A 12,573-nucleotide genomic window follows, 5' to 3' on the forward strand; every position below is an offset into this window, starting at 1 on the left:
GGCTTACAGGTTTTCTGTGAGGACTTTATGCTGTGAGCCAACATACAGCTGAACACAAATACAGGTTTGAAAGATGAATTAGCACCATAGTTGAAATGAGATGGTATTCTTTTGCATTAAGCATAGAATAGATTATGGTTCCTTATTATATTGTATACATCATGCTCAGTAGGTTTTTCTTAATTTCTTAGAGTAATTCAGCCTTGCTAAATACATCATGAAAATGCACAAGCCAGGCACAAAAATCTACCGGCTCCCTATCCCTATTATTATAATGATTCTAATGGAAAAAATAACTCTCACATTAAAACATAATTTACTTATCATTGGCAAACACATAAGTAGAACTTTGCAAGAATATGGTAACTGGAAATCTGATCCCAGTGTCTAGAAAGGGAAGAGGTATCAGGGCTTTATGCAAAAGCTGAAGTGCTTCTGAAGCTTGTTTTGGTAGTCGGCGATGAATGCCATGTTAAAAATATAATGACCATTAAAGCTTTTTGGGGGGAGTTTTAGTTCCTGGAAAAAAGTCATACAGGAAAAACATGATCACTAAAAGTGCAAACCTTGTGCACAGCCTTATTTTGTTGCACAACCAGTTTGAAAAGCAGCGTGTGTCTGCCCAGTCTAAACCCACGTTTGCACTGAATGTTGTTTTAAGGGCTTGAATCAGAGAACATTTTCTTGTGCCATTATATACCTTTTTTCAGAGTCTGTCCTGCAAAGGGAGATGTCCTGTTCGTCTCACATTACTCTTTTAATTTCCAGTTTCTTAGGTTTTCTTTTTCGCCCCTTGTTGGCCTAATTTCGTGGGGTGACCATAGAGACATCTACTGGCAAAGGCTGGCAGTGATGCCATTGTATACATGCATCCTGAGCCCCACTGCTGCGCTGTGATTATCCAGAGTTGTCCATTTCTCTCTGTAAGGGATAATGTCAGCTAAAACCACTCTTGGATTTTCTCTTAAATAAAAAAAAAAATAAAATAATAAAGCTAGTAAAAGGCCACAATCCTGACATCCCAGACTGATGCTTTGTACTGTTGTGGTTCCTGATCTGTAATAGTTGCAATACCCATGTGTAAGCCAAGGATTTTTGGAGTAGTTTGCAATGTACACTGGCTCTGTATTTTGTTGATCCTCTATTCTGGCTCCAAAAGCTAAGCCTTTTAATACTCATTTTTTCCCTTTTGAAAGCATTGGTTTTGCAGATTTACTAAATTAGTAATTCATCACTCAGCTATGTTTGTAAATTTTTTCAGTTGCTGTGGATGAGCATGAAATAATTGTTGACAGAAATCACTGTTAGCAAGAAGTGTCTTTTCCAGCCCATGGATTTTCTTTTTGCTGTAATGCATTATGTGCCTATGAAACATAAATATATAAAACATGACAGACACATTCCAGCTGATTTATAAACAAACAGTTTGTATTTTGGTATTTTGCTGAATTCAGCAAGGGTTTATAGGAATTTCTGGATCCTTAAGCAATTGAATAAAGTGATTTTTTAGAAGGCAAATCAATCCATCAATATTACGCGGTCCTATTTTGGGGTTGTTTTTTTTTTGGGAGCATATTTAAAATTGTACATTTGAGGTGTCAAGGTTCAGGAGTCAAGTGCTACATGTGATAAATTAAGCAAAGGTCAGAGGCTATGCAATGCAGTTTGAGAAGATTGTCTACCTCTGCCTTTGCAGCTCATTCATGCTGAAGTGATGCACTATGGGAATTACTACCAAACTCTGCTCTGCAACATCTGCTCTCCCTAAGTGAGTTAGTGCACGTCAGACATCTTTATGTCAGAATATTGCAGTGATGGATGCAGTCTTCAGAAAATGCTGCATAAAAATCTGGTGTGCCGTTCTGGCCATTAAGTGAAATTACTATTTAAATTAATGGCGCTGTCACAGTTTATCTGTGCAAGGAATGAACGCTGATTAGGGTATTAAGTAATTAGCAATTTATCACACTGGAACAAGGTTGATAATAATTAAAGAAGTAATGGTTTACCAAAGAAACTAGAAAGGGAGTCACTTCTTGTTATGTGAGCGAAATCTTGGCTGAAAAATTTAATTCAGTTAAACAAAGATGAGGTTCGCAGGGGAAGAATACAGCCTTGTTTGTTTCAATAGAAAAACAGTTCATTATCAGCATTTTAGTTTGCCTGTCAAAAGTCCCTTGGGGCTGAGTTGCTTATTAGTGTTGAATTGAGTCATTTTCTGCATTAATTCTCTACTTAAAATTGGTAGAATCCTAGGACAATTTGGAAAAAGGGGGTCATGAGGAGGAAATATTTACCTCTTGGAGAGCTGGTGATCATGGTTTGATTGCTGTGAATAGAACCAGCCCTGAAAAAAGGGAAGGTATGCAAGTAACATCACTATTTTCAGTCATTCCAATGACTGCAATGAAATGCTCTGAATGCTTTAGCAGGATTGTACCCTTAAAGAGTAACTTTCATTATGTATGACTTCCTAAGAGAGATTTGTTGCAATAAATAGCAGTGAGACAAGTGGCCACTTTTGCATGTGTGTTTAAATGCCTACATGCTAGAAAAATTATGTCAAACTACTTTACAGATGTAACAGTATATTACAGCCCTGGTATTTCGTGTGATATCTTTCTAGTTGAATTAGTAACAACACTGATTTCGTTGCCAGTTATAAAGGTGTTTGTAGCATTTGGTTCACAGTTAAAGTGTACCCCATTCTTTAAATTGTGTGGGGTTCAACACCAGTATTTCACAGGTGCAGAGTAATTCATGTGAATATATCTATATATATATTAAAAAATGATCAGCTTTTAATTTTAAAATAAAATTATTAAAAATAGAAGACAGTGGAATTAATTTTGGCAGCTTATCAAGTCCACTATGAAAATGCAAATTATATTTAAGTATTAACTTCTCTCAGAATAGTTCTCTCTATTCACTGTGGATATTTGGCAAGGCACCCATTCGGTTCTACATAGCCGGTATGAACCCCCACTTTAAAATCTAAAATACGACATGAAACATTCTGGAATGCTCAGATGCACTATTGGAAGACTGCCCAGGTGAGGGGGGGGATGAGTGAGACCTGACTGGAAAGTACATGGAGAAGCTTTCTCATTTTCCACATTTCTACAGGAAGTTTTCATCAACAGTCTGTCTTCGCCCTGCTGTGCACAGCACCTTGGTATAGTATTTCATAGCAAAGGTTCTTCCAGAAGTTTAGCAGTGGCGTAAGTTGATTTTAGGGGATCCCTGTTTATTCCTCTAATTCTTGATTGTTTTCAGTAGGTCTGGAAGTCAGGACGCTTGCTTCAGTCACCTCACGTTCAAATTTAATCTCGCTTTAGCTAAATCTGCGTAATTCAGCTGCTGATGGTTTTATGCCAAGCCGTATTGCATTCTGAGCTTTCTCCTTTCTTATCTATTTATTTATTTACTTACATTTCATATTCAGATATAATTTTTTTGTTTATTCATTTCAGGGATGTTCTGCTGTGGGCAGGAATACGTGAATAAATCAGATACCATATGCTGCTCAGGTTCCAGTGGTGAGTCCCTAGCACATGTTAGAAAGAATGACCAAGTGCCAGTAAAATGCTGTGAGACTGAACTTATTCCAAAGAGCGAAGAATGCTGTAATGGAGTTGGATATAATCCTTTGAAATATGTTTGCTCTGACAAGATTTCAGCTGGAATGATGATGAAGGTAATTGATAGAAAATCTCTCGGTAGCTCTGATTTCACGATGGAAAGAGAAATACACTGTTCATAACTATTTTTCTACAATAGGAATATAAAAACTCTTGTGTGCATTATTCATTTTCACATTACATCCATATTAATACCGAATGAGTTCACCATGATTGATGTTATTGCAATGAATTCTAAAGGAATTAATAATGATTAGCTGCCTCTGTGAAGTGTTGCCTGGCACTTCAGATTAGTACAGCAGCTAAAAGCTGGCATACTAACAAGACTGACATGTATAGCCAGTTTCTGTTCTGTGACCACTGTTCCTGGTGATGTTCCTTAAGTGGAAATTAAAATTGAAGTGGCCAGTTCTGAAATATAAAAATGCTATTACATTTCAATTTGGGCAGGCAGTATTACCATAAATAAAATAGTATTATATAAATAAAAATAAAACAATTTATATTGTCTTGATGGACTTAACCCTGATCCTATAGAAAACCACTGGCAATTTTGGTATAAATTTCAGCAGTAGTACGATAGGTCCCTAAATAACTTTTAGCAACAATGAGGGTATTATATTTTTTGATACCTTTTGTGCCTAATGAATTATATAGTTCATTTTCCACTCTGTTTTAACACGTAAGTTAACCAAGCACTCTAAAGGTTAATTCCACCTCTTCTAAGAGTGGCCAGTGGTTATAGGTATCAGCATGAGACAATCTGGCCAAACTTTCAAAGCTGTAAAACCTTGCAACTCCAGTTGAATTCAATAAAAATCTTCAGGAGTTAGCATCCTGCTGTTATACCTACACTGTAAAAATTATTGTTAACGGTTACTACAATTTTTGTTTAAGAAAATGAGCATTTCAAAGGATGGAAACCCTGGTTTTGTCTATGTTTATTATTTCATATAGAGACAGGGAGAAAGTGGGTGAGAGAGAAAGAAAGAAAGAAAGAAAGAGGATTGGATATTGTGAACTGTACAATATGGTAATCAGGTAGGTATTGTAAAAGTAAAAAGAAAGCCAGACCTCATCCTGCCACATACAGGTGTTTCTGTATCATTTTCATTCATCTGCCAAGTTAATACAGAAATATTTCTTCCATCTTCTCCTTTTCATGTCAAGGTTTTCATGTCATTTCATTTTCAGACTGAATAATTTTCTCCTAGAGAAAATCCAAGTGTTGTGATGAGTCAGCTAGAGTTCCCCCATGCACTGCATTAGTCGTTCGTGGAAGGCAAGAATAGGTTAATGAATTCTGGTAGATAACATGGAAGAGCCATGCCTTAGGTATAACATATAAACAAAGGCAGCACTTTGTATTTCACTTACCCATAGTAGAAAAGAGACTGCAGTGCTAGCTTTCTGGTATGTGTAAATTTACTAATATTAAAAGGATTGATATTCTGAGACATAATCTGGAGCTACTTTATATGTGAATCCAATGCATCTATATCCTACATCCTATATTGATATTTATCACAGTATAATTTTTGTGAAAGTGCCAAGTTTGGGAAATTAAATTAGCTGAAGTTCATAATCGGCTAAAAAACTAATTTCAAAAGGTAAATTAACAAAGCATTAGATATAATCTGTTTGGTTTTCCTTCAGAAGTTTGTGGCCTAATGGGCAGAAATATTTGTTGCAATTATTGCAGTACATTTCTTCCTGCAGCAACCTATATTTTATGAGAATTATTGCACTCTAGCCTATGGTTTGGCAAAAATACTATTTCATGAATTTTAATGGAAACTTGTGGATGTTCAGTGTGTATTTCTGTTTCTGTGAATTGTTCTTTATGGGTTAAATTTTATATCTGCGTCAACATTTGCAGAAGTCCTCTTATTGCGGCGAAACTGCTGTTTAAGAGGGATGTGGTAGAAGACATGATTTATATAGCCCATGGATAGAGTCCTCTGCCTTGAAAGCTGCCAAGGAATTGCACAGAGCCCTCTTGTGTACTTGGCAAGCTGCACGAGGGGCTGGGAATTATCTACGGACTTGCCACAGGATATTGGCCTTTGCAGGAGGAGAATGTTCAAAATCTTGGATAAAATCCTGTTCTCACTTGATTCTAGACTCTTCTGTTTTCAACAAACCCAGCCATTGGGACTTCCAGTGGTTAAAATTTGTAGTGTTTTCATCCAAGGACTCTACAAAAAAAATCTGTTTCTTTTAGACAGGATTATGAAAGCACTAATGATCAAAGACAGTAGACAGACCAAAGGCTGAAAGGGTCTCCCATATGCTAGAAATATTTGTGTGTTGTGTAAAGACAGAGAAATACTAATGGAAGCATTTCTAAAGAAAGAAAGATTCAGTAAACATATTAAAATCGAATGTGTATTCCTTAGGTAAAAGAAGAATGCAAGGCTAATATTCTTTGCCCTTTATCTATGGAGGCAACAGCACATTGTGGAAAGTGTGACTTTGATCCCAGGGAGAATATCTGTGTGTGGATAAAAGGTTCACAGAGTGCTACAGAGGAGGAGATAAAAGAAGGTGTGTGTCCAGCTGAAGAGGAGACTGTCTACACAGGAAGCCCAAAGCAGTATTCATTTACAGGTAAGGAAAAGTGGCACATCAGATTGGTGATTTGCTGGTGTGTTTAATTCACTCTGGAGAAAATGCTATCAGGTATTCTAATTAAATGTGAAGCAATTGTGGTGAAGTAGCATTCTTTAAGAATTAATCTGTGAATCAGGACAGAATCTTCAGGGAAATGACATGAGTAGTAAGTTTAGTGAATACCTAAGGTCTAAACCTGCTTTCACAAAGGTTGATAGAAGCATTGCTAGATCAGAACATGGCCCTGACTAAAGGAACAACTTCCGATTCTGTCTTTAAACACAGAGATAGTCACATAGGCACAGGGAAAAAAAATAAAGATTATTTTGTATTTTGATAAGACTGAGATGCTCCATATGTAACTTTCTTTTTCCAGACCTGAACCTTGAACCTTTTATCACATATGAGTACAGGGTGGCTGCTTGGAATAGCTATGGAAGAGGTTTCAGCGAAATTAGCAGAGCTGTCACTAAGCAAGATGTGCCACAGGGTGTAAGTCCACCAAAATGGGCCAAAGTGGATAACCGGGAAGACATGATACTGCTAAACTGGGAGGAACCACTTCAACCAAACGGTATTGATGCATGTTAAAACCAGAGTATGTTCTATTCGATTGACAGAGTTCCAAAATCACAAAATGTTTCTTAATTAATCACTGGCACTGACATATACGTATTCCTAAACTTCTGCAAGAAGAATTTTCGGTAGGTTGAGATGATTTTAATTGCAGGTAAGAGTAGAGTCTACCTTCAGAGAAGGCGATTTAGTACATTTCTAAGAAGTGCCCAGAAGTCTCTTTTGAGAACAGCAAATATGATCGGAAAATCACAATCATGTTACAAAATATTTGGGGGGTTGGAGGTGGGGGTGGTGATACACATGTTTCTTTCAGGAAGTATTGCTTATGATTTTCAAATAGTGAGAAAACTTGGAAGACCTCTTTTAATAAAAATCGAGATCTTCTGAGATGCTGATGTAGAGGTTGAGGAAAGTAGCTGGTAATTGGCATTAGCCGCTTAAGCAGGATGATTGTTACAGTGGTCACCTAGATATTTCATTTAATATCTCATGTATGCAGAGTATTGTAGTATACCATCACACAGGATTTCTCAGCTGACAAAAGGGAACATATTCTTTCTGCAATAGGTCTTATTATTCACTACATCATTCTCCGAAATGGAATCGAGCATTTTAGAGGAACAGAAATGAGCTTCACAGACACAAGTGGTGTCCAGCCATACCAAGAATATTCATACCAGCTGCGAGCCTGCACTGTTGCTGGCTGCACAGACAGCAGCAAGGTCAGTGAATTGGTGTTTATAGAACTGGTGCCAGAATTTAATCAGCCAGTGTGGTAACGTTAAAATGTTTTTGGAAAGGTGTAATTTGAAGACATGCTGATTATTGAGTGAGTAAGTGAATAACATCAATAATCTTATTTGGATTCATCTACTGACAGGTGATTATTTGGAACCTAAGGTTGATACAAGCAAGCAGCAGAAGAAAACAGTATCTCAGTCTCCTGGCAAAGCTGAAATTGCACTGTAGGAACTGATGTTTGTTAAAAAGAAAGCTGTACATGATAGAATAGAGTAAGGAGTATTAAAATGCACGTTCTTTAAGGCTTAAAATTAAATCTTTGCTTCTCATTAGGAGGTCTATAACCTCTTTTTCCTTGCTATTTTTTAGTTTCTCTGCTTTAGCTCTAGTCTATCAATTTGTTCAACAACCTTATTTTGAGCATCCTTCCATTATATTACCCTTTACTGGCTTTCCATGTCTACACCTGCTTTGGACTTTACACTTCCTACACTTCCTTTACCTACCTCTGCTTCAGTTTTGAGCAGACACAATCTCTTCCTTCCTTTTGTCACTGCTTCAGTGCCTGCCGTATCACTTTAAATCATGGATGCCTTATACCACCATTACTATTTAACCAGCTCTAGTTTCTATTCTGCAAAGTGCCTGCCTTATTCATCATCTGGAAAAACTATTTCTTAAGCGACATCTTTTTCACAAGAATATCCTTGCCTCTATGAGAGTGAATTTTTAGGACTGCAAGTGGCCTAGGGTCTGTGGGGCAGAGGCGAGGAATAATGACTGTGCTTTGTAATTATAATATGTACAGGATATTATATATATGTGGGGTTTTCCAGGTGTTTAAATGTTTGTCTTATTGGTGCAAGTCTCAGCCAAAGTATAAGAAAAGAAACGCTGATGCAGAGGGATGGAGATAGGCACATAGTCCTCTATGTGCATGCAGAGCTGTGGTCTGGAAGCTATATATAGGCACAGTTGCTGCAGCCATTGGCCTGAGCTAATATATCCTGCTTATTTCACTTCCCTGTAATTAAGGAGTTTACTGTTGCGAACACTGAAGTCTGCAAGTAGGGACTGATTCCAACAAATGCACTGAGACAATATATTATAGAGGGCACATTTTATATTTACAGCATAATATAAATACTTTATGGCAGTAATAACAGAAAAAGAAAAGTGATTCCCAAAGAGAAAAAGGTCTGACACTTATTAAACCAATGTAATTTGGGAATGCTTCTGTAGGAGATGGCAGAGATGTGTCAATCGAAAATCAGCTTTTTCCTTTTCCTTCTGTGTGGGGTTTTTTTTTTGGTTTTTTTTTGTAGAAAGAGATTAACAAGTGCGAAGTTATTCTATCATTCAAAATCTCTGGTTTCCTTCCAAAAATATGGACTTGCAAATAACTACAATAGAGTTCAGATTGCATGGGGTAGATGGAGGCTCAGCCCCATGTTTACTGGTGCTTAGAATACATGAAATCAGGCAGTTAAAATGCAGAGACACTGACAAACCATATGGAAGAGAGTTATCAAGAGTTTTGAAGCAACACAGTTTTTGTTGTTTTGCCCTGTGCTACGCGCTGCAGCTAAAACGTGGTGAACCTGTTGTGATAAATTGTAGACGCAGACTTATGTAATGTATTCAAGGTCAGATTTCATTGTGAAAAAGGAGGAAAAAAGTAACTAGTTCTCCAGACCCTTGGTAATGGTATGCCAGCCCAAACAACATTTTAAAACAAAAGTGACATTCTCATTGATCATGGTATCTAGTGTACTATTACATTAAATTGCTGTTTAATTCATATGTCTTCAGGTAGTTGCAGTCACTGTCCAAGGAGTCCCAGAGAGTGTTCAGCCGCCAGACGTCAGTGCTTTGAACTCAACAGCATTACATTTAAGCTGGATTGCACCCAAGAAACCAAATGGTATCATCAGAGAGTACGAGATCAGTCAAGTAGGGAAAGGACTGATATACACTGGTGCTGCAAGCAGAATGCAGCACACAGTATCAGGTAAGGAGGCAGAGCCCTCTGGCAGGCTAATGTCCTGTCCTTAAGATATAAGACAGTATTAATATATTAAAAATGCTACTTATCAGTAATTTTTAAATCCCCGGTACTATGCACAGTTTAGAAAGCTTTATCATGACTTACCTTAAATTTGGGTTTTTTTCAATCTTTTTCATTTCTGGCTGCTGTTTGTTAAAATACTAATAGACTTCGTCTCAAAATTTTAAAGTAAATCTATCCAGCTCAATTCAAGATGCATGCTTTGTGTTGTGCTTGTGGTCTCAGATATTCTGTGTAGGATTCCCATCCCTTCACAGAGGTTCAACTCTCTCTTTTACCATCATTAATGTGCAGTAATGCAGTTGAAGTCACCAGTGCTGCTGTGAATGTGTAGCAGTGTAGGAACAAGGAGTACTTTATGCCTGAGATAATAAAAAGGAAAGCAAGACAGAAAGGGAAAGATCCTAGATTCTGTTTATAATCTTATATATTTCTTACAGCCATCTTCTAAATACTTGGTTAAATTTCGCTTGTGTGTGTGTGTGTATCTGAAAGAAGTTTTAGTTGAGGCATTTTGGGGGAAGGTTTGACTCAGTTCTCAAATGTATTATTTTCACATATCCAGTTCTTAGTTATATTTGAATGTTACACGGAAACAACATTATTAGAAATGTTTCTGTCGAACAAAGCATTCTGAGCTATCATTTTTCACTCTGACCTCAGGCTGCTCATCAGATTTTTGTATCTATGATTTTTAGGAATTCACAAATACATTAATTTTTCCTTCCCCTCCCACCTCCCCTCACCCCCCTGATTAGGAATCTTAGAGATTTATATGTTATACACATATGATAGCCACCCAAAGAGCAGAAGTTGACTTAGGGCACATAAAACCTATCAGGCATATATGGCACTCTCAACCACCCCTCAAAGCATGAGTCCTGAGTGGATCCCTTAGTTCTTTAAAAGACGTCATCCTTGCTGTAGTCACTCAAAGAGGAATAAAGGTTTGCTGTTCCTCTTTGACAGTATCATGCTTAAGTGTGAAATTCATCATCAGTATATTACTCCTGTGTCCATATTCAGTGCTTCTGGACATGAGATATTAACTAGAGTATGCCAGTTGGTGGTATGTGTTTTAGAATTGCTCTTGTAAGTTTATACTGTAAAGAGCACCTACCAACAAGGAATGATCTATCAAACCCATTGAAAAATACTTTTTGTGCTCCCACATCCTTCCCAAAAGGCAGCTATACTTCCAGAGTAACTGAGATTTTAATGCAAACAATACCAGTTGGAAGGAAGAGGAAATGTGATCACCTTCTGAGAAACAAGACTCATTTTAACTTTTGTGTGCCTGTTCCATTAAGCCACTGCCCAATGCTGCCATGTTAAGACAGGAGTGAAATAAATGATCATTCTGCCTGACAGTCGTAATCAAATCTTGTGCTGTTTTCTGCAGGAGCTTACTTGGGTAATAATGTGGAATTCATGGCAGTGATTTAGCAATGTGGATAATTATTGCTCTCTAAATTAAAAGAATAAGATAAAACAATCAAATTTATTTCACACATCATCTCAAATTTTTGAACTGTTGTCTTTTTCCCTGTGGATGTATGTTTTGATTTTCTCATCTTCCTTTTTTGTCTTCTCTCTCCCCCCCTCCCAAAACTGTCTGCTTTTCCCTGAGCAACAGTTGAACATTAATGAAGCTGTAGCATTAGTATTTCTTGAGACTTTGAATCTAGGGTCTTGCAAATAACAGACGAGAAGGCTAGCACCTTGCCACTGCACCATTGTCTTGCTGCTTATTTTTAATTACATCGAAGCTTTGGAAACATGATCCCACAAATGCTTTGTGGGAATAGCGGTGAATGTGCTCATCATGTGAAATCCATAAATTGCTTATAATCCTCTCAAGATGTTAAAAAAAGCATTAAGTAATTGAAGACAGGAAGTCCTCAGTTAATTATTTAGAGGTGTTATCAATGCTTTAAGCAAACTGAAGCATTTTCTGCTATCTCACTGAGTTGAATGCCACTGGGACCTAGGGGCAGCAGCCATCATCTTCTCATATTCTCTAATGCAAACAGCACATGGCAGCTTGTCAATAAAAGACCTTTTTATATCATTTATTACTGAACACTTCCACTACCCTGTACAGAACAATTTGGATGACAGTTATGGCATTGTTTCACTTTGTGTTACTACTACTTTACAAATGGGCCTGCTAATGCTTTGCAGTAGGGCCAGGCAGAGGGTAAGACTGAAGAAAATAATTAGGGGAATTATAAAAGAAAGGTAAGAGTGCCCTCTTCAGCAGAAGCAGGTGGATTTATAGCAAAGATTCTCAACTGCCCCTTTTTAATACATTAAAAATAATATCTTGAGTAAGAGGCTTTATCGAGAATTTATAGGATCAATCATCTTTAGGTAAAAGCTGAGCAAAACCATTGATGTTTATCTTAGTAAAAGAAACTATTAACAAATACTTTATGACTGAATGGTTTGAAATTCTTTCATCTGAACATATTCTCTGTTTCAGGGTAGTGAAAATTAAGGGATACAGAAATATTGTCACTGGTCAACTCTATCTCCATGCAGCACTGATTTCATTGGTAATATTTATCTAAAGGAAACTCTTAGACGTGGAGGGGTTGTGTGAGGCTGTGGTCAGCAATCTGACATCCTCCTGAGTAAAATTCCCACGGTGGGACCCAGGAGCATTTTTCTGGGAACTGATTACTGACATTGCTGGAGCCATACCCACAAACAGAGACAAACAGTATCAGAAGGAATTGATTTGACTAATAGAACAATGCATTCTTAAAAAAAAACCCCACTCTCTCACAGCCTTTTGGCAAATGACAAATGCTGCAATAACAAAATAGACTGTTAAATTAAAAATAAAAAAAGTAAAAAAATAAAAAGCATAAACCCACAATAATAGACCCCAAAAGAAAAGAAGTATCCTCTGGTGAACAATCAAGC

At 37.2% G+C, this 12,573-nt stretch overlaps 1 protein-coding gene across 1 annotated transcript in view; it reads left to right on the top strand.

Annotated features, from left to right (window-relative positions):
• Positions 1 to 12,573, top strand: part of USH2A (usherin) — a 367,116-nt gene that overhangs the window by 285,034 nt on the left and 69,509 nt on the right. Inside the window, exons 50-54 of the mRNA XM_030499989.1 lie at positions 3,474 to 3,697; positions 6,041 to 6,251; positions 6,631 to 6,828; positions 7,401 to 7,555; positions 9,387 to 9,585. Of these exons, the coding sequence (XP_030355849.1) occupies positions 3,474 to 3,697; positions 6,041 to 6,251; positions 6,631 to 6,828; positions 7,401 to 7,555; positions 9,387 to 9,585 (987 nt within the window). The remainder of the gene's footprint in view (positions 1 to 3,473; positions 3,698 to 6,040; positions 6,252 to 6,630; positions 6,829 to 7,400; positions 7,556 to 9,386; positions 9,586 to 12,573) is intronic.

The sequence above is a fragment of the Strigops habroptila genome, chromosome 10 (assembly GCF_004027225.2).
Source record: "Strigops habroptila isolate Jane chromosome 10, bStrHab1.2.pri, whole genome shotgun sequence".
Lineage (NCBI taxonomy): Eukaryota > Metazoa > Chordata > Aves > Psittaciformes > Psittacidae > Strigops > Strigops habroptila.